The sequence below is a fragment of the Nothobranchius furzeri genome, chromosome 3 (assembly GCF_043380555.1).
Source record: "Nothobranchius furzeri strain GRZ-AD chromosome 3, NfurGRZ-RIMD1, whole genome shotgun sequence".
Lineage (NCBI taxonomy): Eukaryota > Metazoa > Chordata > Actinopteri > Cyprinodontiformes > Nothobranchiidae > Nothobranchius > Nothobranchius furzeri.
Window position 1 is genome coordinate 74,223,479 of NC_091743.1, and position 12,178 is coordinate 74,235,656.

The 12,178-nt window shown below is 41.4% G+C and overlaps 1 protein-coding gene across 2 annotated transcripts in view; it reads left to right on the forward strand.

Moving 5' to 3' along the window:
• Positions 1-7,870, forward strand: part of pmepa1 (prostate transmembrane protein, androgen induced 1) — a 29,705-nt gene extending 21,835 nt beyond the window's left edge. The window contains exons 1-5 of one of the 2 annotated variants that reach the window (XM_015958479.3): positions 2,463-2,874; positions 4,821-4,975; positions 6,630-6,683; positions 6,758-7,113; positions 7,371-7,870. In XM_015958479.3, the coding sequence (XP_015813965.1) occupies positions 2,550-2,874; positions 4,821-4,975; positions 6,630-6,683; positions 6,758-7,113; positions 7,371-7,677 (1,197 nt within the window). In that variant the 5' untranslated portion in view covers positions 2,463-2,549 and the 3' untranslated portion in view covers positions 7,678-7,870. Of the gene's footprint in view, positions 1-2,462; positions 2,875-4,820; positions 4,976-6,629; positions 6,684-6,757; positions 7,114-7,370 lie in introns of those variants that run through there. The other variant, XM_015958480.3, reaches the window with a different exon arrangement.
• The last annotated feature ends 4,308 nt before the right edge of the window (positions 7,871-12,178 follow it).

Consider the following 12,178-nt stretch of genomic DNA (forward strand, 5'->3'; position numbering starts at 1 on the left):
TAAAGTCAAAGTCTTAAACTAACTTTTTTTCTGGTTGTTTTCCTTCTGAGCTTCCCAGGTCAACTTAAAATAACTGGAGCACTGAGAAGTCAGGTCAGCTGTGGACAGTAATCTGCTGGTTTGATTTAGTATCACAAGAGACGAGTATAGGAAACCTTAAATGTAGGGTTTGAGTTTCCTCTGAATCTTTTTTCTTCTAACTTTTAGGCAGCTAAAGCAGTGATGAGAAACAGTTTGTATCAGAAACACATCAAAGTGTGATTTCTTTCTTGGTTTTTCTTCGAACTTTACCTGAAACCACTTCAAGTTATCAATAACGTCACATAAATCAGGGCCACGGAGTAAATCCAGGAACAACCGGAGGTCACATGTTTGAACTGTTATCGAGCTGCGATGCAGACAAACACTTACTTTGTTGTATTTCTTATTTTTAAAATGTGCAAAAGTTTTAAACATGACTGAATGTTGGACTTCCTTAAAGGCCCAGTGTGTAATATATGTGATTTATTAGTATCATCAGATATTAATTAAAACTGTAGCCCTCTCCTGCTTCGTCTACCAACATTACAAGGACCAAAACCTCCCATTTGGACCATAAGGAATCTTTTTTGATGCTTTTTGCCAATAAGGTTACACCATCTCTGTCCCTGAAACTTCGGGGAAATGAGGGCGCATTTGAGTATCAGCCTTGTTACTTTGCTGTGATGTAATCTGCCTTAAAATGAGCACTTAGAAGGATCCAGCCTCTAATAACAAACACTTCCTGGTGATCAGCCTTAGAATGTGTCACATTCAAAAAGGTCCGGGCGGAAACTTTTACCTCTTCCCCTTGAAAATTATTAATCTAGTTTCTGGGCTTCCTCTGTGTTTATTTACTAAGAGGACTTTTTATGTGTGTGTTGTTTGTTTTTAGGCACGCTGCTGTCCACAGAAAGAGCAGAACAGCTGAGCGAACTTTTCTAACTTTTCTTTTGTCTTGCCTCCATATGCAGAATGGTTCACTTTGTACTTTGTAGAAACGACAGTAATTCAATTTTCTTTTACGGAGCAGAAAGTGGTGATGCAAACAAGTAAAAATCTGTTTTTGTCTAACATTTACTCATTTGTCTCTTCACACAAACAAACATGCTGCTGAGAAACCAGTCAGCTCCTCAGCTGTGTGCTTCTTGAACACTAAGAGATGATATATTGTTGTGCTTCAGCCCTTAGCATGTATTTTCATCACTGCAGCAGCAAGTTATGCATGTAGTAAAAATAATTTGGCTTCTGTGGTTAAGAGGAAGAGAAGGGGAGAAAGAAGACCAAGTTAAAGGAAATAAAATAGAAAAGTGAGAAAAGGGGGAAAACTATTTTTTGAGGAGTTTCCTTGCAAATGTAGATTAGACGTTATCAATGGAAAAAGAGAGAAAGGGTCTAATATTTCTAGTTACAGAGAAATATTCTACATGTTCAATTAAAGTTGCAATTTGTAATCATATTTATTTGTGTGTGTGTATATATATATATATATAATGTGTACAACATAATAAATGTATATATATATAAACTTCAAGAGCAAGTCATCCCCTACTACTCCACTCACACTTCCTGTTTGAAAACTGCAGCAAATGAAGTTGCCTAGCAGACGGAGAGGGCGGATCCGCTAACAAATACACACAAACACACACAGGCTCACAACGACATTGTGACGTCATATGGTACCAGCTAACTTCCTAGGATACCTCTTAGCCAATAGCGATGGCAGATTTAAATTCAAATGCAGTGCAGAGTTTTTACGTGACAACGACACAACACTGACAGTTTTAGGCAGAATATTTAAATTTTAACTAAAATGCACTAAAGTGCAAAACTATTGACTACACGTGTCTGCAGCATGATTAAACACGCATTTATGTAGTTTATCAGAAAAAAAGTTGATTTAGTGGTGACTTGCACTTTAATAAACTTATTTATAATATTCCTCAAGTTTTCACAGTATTAATATAGTAGGACTTTGAAAATAACATGGCACAGTTAGGTTATCACATGCTAACATGATATTGCTCTGATTCTATTTTGTGAGCCTGGCAGCTCTGCACTTCCATATGGTGATTATCAGTTTATAGAGATAAAACTTTCTTCCCTCCAACGGTTGTTTAAACATTATACAGAAAGGATTCCCAATATCATAAATAATTCTCTTTAAAGGAGTATTTAGTTTATTGTGACGGAGCGAAATGCCCACCAGCCGCCTCACTCTTCTCCACTAAAGTTGTTTGGAGGAATTTAGAGCCTGTTTCCACCATCATGTGTCATAAATCACATTTTAACCATTTGCGATCCACTTCTGCGAGCTTTGAAGGTCTCTGGTTTGTTTGTCCTAATGAGTGCCCCCTTCTCTCCCCGTTTCAGTCCCTCATCATTATTCCGTCCTTTCCTCTGACCCATCTGTCTTTCCCAGATGCTCCCAGCACCCCCCCCCCTCCTCCCCCTCACATTGACCCCTTTTGTTCACATCCATTGAGTGCTGGAGGAGGCAGGAAGGGTCTGGTCAGCTGTTTCCTCCATGCATGTCTGGGCCGTGTGGGAATGTGTGTGAGAAAAAGTTGCAGACAAAGCTCAGTGGAGGCTCCAAGTTAGGGTGTGGGCTGGTGAGGACACACACACCGCGCCGGAGCATCAGAGCGACATGTAGCCGGCAGCTTTACAGCCGTTTTATTTTACTTTCTTTTTTTTGTTTTGGTTCTTCTGCCATACTTTTATTTCACTGCCTTTGCCTCAAGAGGAGCTCTTCAGGTTCTGATCAGAGGAACAGGAGTGCTTTAGAAGGAGCGACTATGCAGCCCTCATCAGGGACTCACAGCCATGAAAACTGTGTTCAGACACAACTCTGTGGTGAGTTTCTTATCAGACATTCTTCAGCTGTGACTTCATCCTGGTTTGAAATTCTCAGCTCTGATATTGTTGCTGATTTGAGCAGAAACAGTTCATACTTCAATCCTGCCTTCACGCAGCTCTGCAGATTCTCCTGAAACACTTCATTTCATTCTCAGAAGACAGAAAATCCAGGGAAAAGCTGAAATTCTCTGGTTTGGTGAAAATCCATTACCTTAAAATTTAATAAATAGTTTTATTATAAATGTATTTATTCAGAATAAACTTTTCAGACTTCTTTTAGTTTTGCAGGTTTTCCTGTAGTTCAATATTTTTAGGATTTACTACCTGCAGGTTTTTATTTTAATGCAAAACAACACTTTGGTTTTATGCAATTACATTAAAAAGACAAATAGCACCAGTCTGTATTTGTTTGAACGATGTGCCGTCATCCACATCGACCTTTAAACAAACACACACCCTGGCTCTGATTTTCTTCAAGTTCAGGTTTGGTGTGAAACCTTTTTTTATTTGTCACAACAGGAACATTAGTGGAAGTGAAACGGTTGGGATGAGTCCTGGTGAGATATGGGATTATATAAACAGATTATTTGGTTCACTATCTTTTTTACACGTGTGTGTGTGTGTGTGTGCACGCGCGTGTGTGTGTTGTGTGTTCATTCATTTGGAGCAATAAGTTCTTTTTCATTAGCATTTGTTTGTTTTTTAGCACGGTTAAGTTCAGACTGTGTTATTCTGAATAGTTTCCTAAGGAATGTTTCACCAGACCATGACCACTGTTTCACTCATTGATCTTGCTGGGATTTTATTAGTGAAGTTTCTGTTTGGTGTTTAAACTCTGTGTTGTTCTTGTTGTGGGTCTGTGTGAGTCATTAGAGTTACCTTTACTGCCTGTGTGTGAAACTCAGTCTGACTGACCTGTTGAGTTCATGAGTTGTCACTTGGCTTTGTAACCCAGCCTAGCTTGCCAGAGGAAAACCTCTGTGAGAACTGTGTGTGTGCATGCGTGCGTGCACGCGCGTGTGTGTGTGTGTGTGTGTGCAGCCTGCATTATATCCCTCTGTCTGACTTGGCCCTGACCTCTGCCTTCCCTCTGTGAAAAGTGTGTAAAAAAGGCTCTGATTGTGTGTGCGTGCATGCGTGTGCTTGCGTGCGTGTGTGTGTGTGTGTGTGTATGTGTGTGCGTGTGTGTGTGTGTGTGTGTGTGTGTGTGTGTGTATGTGCACGCTTTTGTGTGTGTGGGGTGTCGATAATGGGGAGTGGTGCATGCAGGGGCGGTGGGGGTTGTTAGTGTAGACTGTCTCTAAACAAAGCTAGCTCTGTCTGTCTGGTCAAGTCTGGATCTCTCTCTCTGTGTGTGTGTGTGTGTGTGTGTGTGTGTGTGTGTGTGTGTGTGTGTGTGTGTGTGTGTGTGTGTGTGTGTGTGTGTGTGTGTGTGTGTGTGTGTGTGTGTGTGTGTGTGTGTGTGTGTGTGTGTGTGAGACACTCTAACCCCTTCAGGTCTGAACCCCTCTCATCACACAAACACCATGATACCTTTAGTATCAGTTTAGTTTATTTATTTTTATCATATTTGGTCACATTAAATTCTGTTTCGGTGCAGAAATGAACCACAGCCGTTTTTGATTTATTGAAGGAAATTTAAGTGGTTTATAACTGAAAATGACACAATTTTCTCTTGTTACAAAGTTGAACAAACAGTTATTATAAACCAGCCATGCTCCATCTGAAAACAGGAAGCTAAATTTATACATAAGCCTTTTTTTTATTTTTATTGTGAGTAAATAAAAAATCATCTGCACATTAATCCACTTCCAACGTTAGTATGAAATGTTTGCTTTTGATCACAAACATGGTTTCTTCACTTCCCAGGAACACTTAGTGACATTTATTAATGAGAGTATTTGAAACACTTGAAACTGACCTCAGTCTTTGTGCCTTTGCAGCCCAGCTGGAGTTCATCCAGATCTTGGTGATCGTGGTGGTTATGATGGTCATGGTGGTGGTCATCACCTGTCTGCTCAACCACTACCGCATATCGGCGCGCTCCCTCCTCTCCAGACACGCCCAGACACGACGGAGACACCTGCCGCTGGCCAGCGTAAGTCAGATCCACGCCGGACTTTACCCCGACTGCATCCAGATGAAAGTTATCCTCTCTACTGTCTGATCAGACATGCTTCGGCTGTTCTCACACGTCAGATAAATGATAGCAAAGTCAGACAATTTAACATTTTAATAGAATTAATACAGAATAACACAAAACAATATTAGGAAAAAGAACAAAATTATGGGAGTGCTTCAGTCAAACTGTACCAAATGATGCTAGAATGAGTGATGTCTTATTGCAGCTTCCTGCAGTAAACGGTCAAGGAAATGAGGCGTTTGTTTGAGTGGATTAGTCAGAGGGAGATGGGTCCTAATGAAAGACAGAAGCGCGTTGACAGGCAGCGTGCGATCTCAGTGATTAAACACTGCTGCAGGCTGATTCTAGCACACTGACTCATTTCTTCGTTAAGGGTGCCTCTCAACATCTATTTCCAGATACACACACACACACACACACACACCTGAGGCGTTCTCAAACATATGACTTGTGCTTCCTTAATCACTGTGTGTGTGTGTGTGTGTGTGTGTGTGTGTGTGTGTGTGTACTGAAATTAATGCTTAGTCCTTGTAGACTAGAGCAACACACATACACACACACACACACACACATGCACGCACGCACATACACACGCACACACACACACAGATCTTGTGATGAGCTCAAGGGAGTGACCGTGTCCTAGTTAATTTGGATTAGCAGTCAGACACACTGACACACACAGGCAGACAGGAAAAAGGAAAAATGTGTTTGAGACACAATGTCCCTGTTTGGTTAAAACGCCAACCGAAGCATCTTTACCAAGTTAACTTAAACTGGTTAGGTAATGTCAGCACACAGCTGTGGGAGTTAACTAGATCTGAGAGAACAGGACTCATGATGGATGGGCATTAATACATTTCGTCATGACACTGAGATTCAAAGGAAAATGTCATAAACAATAGAGCCCTCTAGTGGAGAAATGTTGAGACTGGCAGAGAAAAATCAGGAACTTATTTTTAAGACACAATGTAGTTTTTACCGTTGATCTCTGGAAATCTAAATGTTGCCCAGTTGTTGAAAAACATTAGCAGTTTCGTAGCAAACAACCATAAAAATCAGGTCTAAAATACACGGGAGTGGGTCTAAGTCTCTCCCACGGAAGCCCGTGAGGACAAATGCATTTACTGATTTGGAACAAATGGTTGCAAAACTTTCACCATTCATAAACGTTGTTTTACCCGTTTACCTCTTTACCAGGGATGAAAGGGAGTCTGGTGTGTGTCATGCTGCTGGAGGTTGTTCTCCCAGGGATTTTTGACCCTAAAGCTTTTAGTCAAACACAAAAATACTGCTAGTTTGCTGAGATTTATGTATGTACTGCCCCTGTCACCAGTGAAAATACACACTGTCCCTTTAATATATTTTATACAAAAGCTGCATTTAAAACTAGTTGTGCTTCCTCATGTTTCCCACTCCCTTTTACATTTTTTAAATTAATATCTTTAATATAAAAAGACCTTTGAAGTGGGTTTGGGCTGTGTTAGAGTGGGATGAAATGGGAAAAAAGAACAACTCTTTAACATTTATATTTTCTTTTATTTTTCTTTGACTTCATTTATTTAAAAATGTTGAACAAACAAGTGAAAAGAATGAATTTGTGTGACAGGATGGAGGTTTGTGGTCCTCTGAGAACCCCGGGACGAGCAGCGGTCTGACAGAGGTGAGCTCTGCCCTCTTCTGAGTTAGGTTAGTCGTTTTTTAGTCGGTATTACAGTCCTGTTGTGTGTCACACAGCACCAGGTGTACAACCCACGCCCACCAGACAGAGCAGTCTTGTCCTACCTGCAGCGGGACCAACAGCACAACCAACCCCAGCCTCCGCACCAACCGCAGCGCTTCCAGCACACATATGCCTCGAGTCGGTTCCAGCCGACGTACCCCTACCTGCCCCAAAGCCTCATCGATCTGCCCCCCACCATCTCCCTCTCAGATGGCGAGGAGCCCCCGCCGTACCAGGGCCCGTGCACCCTGCAGCTCAGAGACCCCGAGCAGCAGATGGAGCTGAACCGCGAGTCGGTCCGAGCGCCGCCTAACCGAACAGTGTTTGACTCGCATCCCCTGGACCCGTCCAACTCCTGCCAGCAGGCCAGGTAACAGAAGCTCAGCTTAGCTGATTAAGCTGAGAAATCATCAATCTGTGTTCCACCAAACAGATTATGTTACTTCAGCACTCCAAATGTTGGTATACAGAGTAAAAAACATTTCTTGAGCTTTGATCTATAGAGCTTTTCCAAAAGCACCGTATGACAGCAAGCATTAGAGATCCAGTTCCTCCTCTGGCTGTGGAGGTTACAGATTTTACAGTTGATCACATCATTCTTACTTACCCACAATGCTCTGCTTCTAGCCTGCAGGCCCCTCCCCCGAGTGTCCATCCAGGCATCAGCGTGTTGGAGGAGACCTTGAACCGGCAGCAGAAGAGGGGCTCTCGAGTGGAAGGATCTCCTCCGACCTACAGCGAGGTGATCGGGCACTACTACCACCCGACGTCCCTGACCTCCAGCCACAATCATCGAACTGTTTCGTCCTCTCATGCGGCCCCGTCCTCACTCATACATGGTCTGCTCAGACCTCTGCCTCAGCAGCAAAGACATGTGGACCACAGGAATGCAAGGAACACCAAGGAGAAATCCCAGAAGCCCCAGCAGGTGTGACCGGACTTTCTCTCTCCTCATTCCTGCGAGAAAATGTCAATCCTTCAGCTCCCCATTTGGCTAATCATCAGTGGACTGTGAGGAATGATCCTGGGAATGATAATATCTCTGAACGATTACAGAACTGATCGACATCATTTAACAAACTGACTGGAGGTCAGTTTCAGATGCACAGATAGGGTAAGAGCTGAGGGCTTCCCGTTAGGGAAGCTACTTTGCTTCTGCTACAGGAGAACATCTGCCCCTTTCTACAAGGTTTGAGAAGAGGTCCAGATGATGGAAATGATGAAAGTGACTGATATCCATTTCTCATTATAAATATTTACTTGTTTTGTTTGTTTTTGTAAAACATTTCATCATTTCCACGCCTGCGAAAAACTTTTATCTTCTTGGTTTTTCCAGGATTTGTTCAGTTTTTTAGTTTTTTTTCTGTGATAATCTCCCACTTCACTGCTCGGAGTCCTTAAAGTCTTATTTGATGTTCTCATCTCCTGCGCCGAGCTTCGGCTCCATCACCGGGATGCGTTAGCACCTTTTACCGTTTAGATTTAGTTAGCGTTGATCTGAAACTAGCTTCCAGTGATGAACGTCCCGAAAGCTAAAAGCTCTGCCTTACGCTGACCAACTCCTTCAGGAGATGTTATGGATATCCTGTTTTTGCTGTTTGTTTTTGTGTCTAAAGAGGGTTTGCACAAAGTCCTGGCATGGATGAGAGTGTGAGAAGGTAGCTGTGTTCGTTCTGAACTTGATGCATTCCTCGCGGTTTTGGTTTGTTTGTTGTGTCGTTCTAAAATGGAGATGAACATCAGTAACATGTTGGGGTGCCAACAGCCTCGTTTGAAACATACATTTATATCGGTTATATATGGAGTATATACACACACGTATGCAAACTGAAAGTGGAAAGCACGACTTTAGTTATTTATATATTTGCTGAAAAGAATTGCACTATTTTTTTAGTACGCGCAGATGGAACGTTTGAGAGGGACTTGTTTTTTGTGAGGGAGCGCTTTGTTTTTGGGTTTAAAAGATGAAGATAGAAAAGAAACTTGCCAGAGTTTGAGATCAGAAAAGTGCACAGCAGCGGTTATCAAATGGAGGGAAGAGCCTGACTTTGGTCCAATGGATTCAGACTCCATTACTATACCATAGATTTAAAAAAAACTCTCCGGTTTATGCAAACGTCTGAGTCCTGCGAGCTAACCAAATGTCAGCGTCCAGCCTGCGGGTCCAATCAGAAACCCAGAGCTCTCTCTCTTCCTCATCCTTTTGGCCGAATCATTAGCAATCCAAAGCTGGCTGCTACTACCTCGACCAAAAGCACATAAAAGTTACGTTAATCAGACTATGTCTCACTGAACATGTCTGAGCCAATCAAGATGGAGCAACTAATAGAAATGTGTAGAGTAGAATGAAGTAGCCATTAGGTTTTTGATATTGCTGCGTAATTTTATTTGAATATCAGATGTTTTTGTTCATTGGGTGAGAAGAGAGAGACAACAACTATCTCTAATGTAGTGCATTACTCAGGAAGGAAGCCAGTTACCCTGCAGGCCCCAAACGTCTGATAATGCTGACTGTGCTGCGGCTGTGTGGATGCTTTTACATCAACATGTCTGATATTCTCTTAGATTTGCATCTCTGCTTCCTTCAACAGACAGACAGACAGACAGACAGACAGACAGACAGACAGACAGACAGACAGTTTACTCTGGGAAGTTCTTTTTTTGCAGGCATCTCTGAGCACTTTAATGCAGCAGGAACGAGACCACAATCCTTTGTCAGCCAGCGCCAGCTTAACCTCACACACACACACACACACACACACACACACACACACACACACACACACACACACACACACACACACACACACACACACACACACACATACACACACACACACACACACACACACACACAATAATGCACAAAAAGTTTTAGCTGCACTTTTAAAAGATGCTAAATTCTTTCAAACTTCTGCAAATTTCTTGCCTAAAGAAAAAGTTTAACACTTAAAATGTATTTACTTATTATAATCATGATTGCAATGAGATTTTTTCACCCAAAATTCTTTTCCAGATGTTTTTTTATTTGTTTTGTTTTAAAGTTTGTTAGAAACGTTTGATTTTTTTTTTTTTGCACAGGATGAGTTGTTTAAACTAGACACACTGAAGTGTTGACAAGTGGCACAAGTGTTAAGAGCAGCTCGTCCTGTGTCATCTCTTTCAAAGTGCAGAAGTTATTTTAGTTTTTTATTGGTAAGACTCCTCACAGCCTGGGAGGTCCAGTCTTCATGTAAATTAGCGCCATCTGCAGGACCTGAGCCAAACTGCAGCCACAACTGATCTGGTTCTAATCTGACGTGGTTGTTTTAAGGTTATTTTCTCTGGTTGATTACACGATTGAAAGCTTTTTCAGTTTCAGCTGTTTGAAAATGAAGTCTGACAAACAATAATTATGATTTCCAAAAATTTTCTAAAAGTTAAAAGCAAAAACTGATCCTGATCTGCTCCAAAAGGTCATCTGCTCTTGCTTTGACCGAGTTTGAATATATCCAGCTTGACATATATTTCTAATCCTGCTAGCAAACAGATAAACAACAATCACATATGATAATCACAGTTTTGTAGTTTTGTTATGCAGGAGGAGTAAACAGTAACCAACACAACCAAATTAAAACCCAAACTGTCTGAGTAGAAGCACTTATGTCTTATATAAACGGGTTTGGAACCATTTGCATTATCAGTTTATTGGTTCTTTTTATTTCTGTCTCCTAAACATCTTTTAGAGGCAAGCACTTACTTTTCTTTTTCAATTATAGAAAATAAAAATAAAAATTCTCTTGATCCAAAGCAGCTGAATAACGATTGGCTCACATCATCCCAGACCTTTAATCTGATCCTAGATCAGGTAAAGTTCATCCTTTTCTTCCATCACAGCAGTAACCGGATCAGTTTACTTCCCGTTAATTCCTGCGTGAAAGGCTTCACAGCGGTACCGTGAGAGCAGACCGGCTGCATGTCGCTGTGGAAACAAACTAAAGAGATGATGACAAAAATACACCCACAACACAGTGCATGACTACAGGAAACCCTGTGCTGGCTGACAAAACACATTCAGAGAGGAGGAGGACGCTGATCAAGAGTTTATTTTCAGTAAAATGACTTCATGTTTACTGCAAACACGTCTGCATGCAGGAGGAGGTGTGTTTGATCCAGGATCAAAGATAGGAAGCTAATGCACAGTGTGTGTGTGTGTGTGTGTGTGTGTGTGTGTGTGTGTGTGTGTGTGTGTGTGTGTGTGTGTGCGTGTGTGCGTGTGCGTGTGTGTGTGTGTGTGTACAGTGACTGTGGTGTGGGAAATACCTACAGCTGTCTAGACAAAAACTAAACACACACACACACACTCAGGACCACACAGGGTTTGTGTGTCACGTCACACCTGGTTTCTCTCCTCCTCCACCTCCTCCTCCCCACATCTGAACTAGCTCTTCCTGTTCCCACAAGGTGCCTGCCCATCCAATCACAGAGCTCCTTTTCAAACTGGCCCTTTTTGCCATTGGTCCTTTTGGAAATGTCCATTTGTTATTGTTGCTTGGTCGTTTGAGTGTGCCTGCCTGTCTGAGACAGGCTCAGTGTGTGGGCTGTCAATCACCGCGGACACACTGTCTCAGATGATGATGATGATGATGATTGAATGGTGATGAAGAGATTGATTTAAAAATGATGTTTTTGATAGAGATGCTGCAAAAGATTGTTGCAATACACCTACTATTTGCCTTTTTGATAATATTAGTCTTATTTTAACGTAGTGTGTTTATTGTAAATGATTTCTAATTATTATTGTTGTTGTTTATTCACTTTAGAACAAGAAAGATTTCACTTTAATTCACTGCTCACACAGAACTGTTATTTTTTTGTAAACCTAGAGAGTGTAAAACTACCTACAGCATCACACTGAAGCTGCAGATCACAGAGAGTGAAGAAATCCATTTTAAGTGCTGTTTCTTTATGTTTTTAACTGTTTGTGTTCATTAGCAGGCGTTAAAAGAGAAAAACTGTACAGTTTGTGCAACGCATCACCTGCTAATCACAGACATGTTCAGTCATTCTCTTTTCTTTTCTTTTTTTTTTTTTTGCTAATCATCAAATCTCCATTGTCCCCATTTGTGCCTTCTGGTGTTTAGCATCAACAGCAACCTTTTATTATTATTTAAATCCACTTTACTGTTGCCTTCTGGTGCATAACCTCATACAGAGCTGCGTGTCGGAGTCATTTGGAACAAAGAAGAAAAGACAACATAAATCATAAATAAGTTTTCTTCACTGAATAATTTTTATTTGTTATTTTTGCTACTTTTCTTGAATTTTTCTTCATTTCAAAGAGGCGATCATCTCTGACTGCAGTTTCTTCATATCTATCTTGCTGAGGTTTATTTTAGGACACTTAACTTAAATCCTGGTGTTGAAAATGCTCGCGTGTGATTAACATCCTGCGA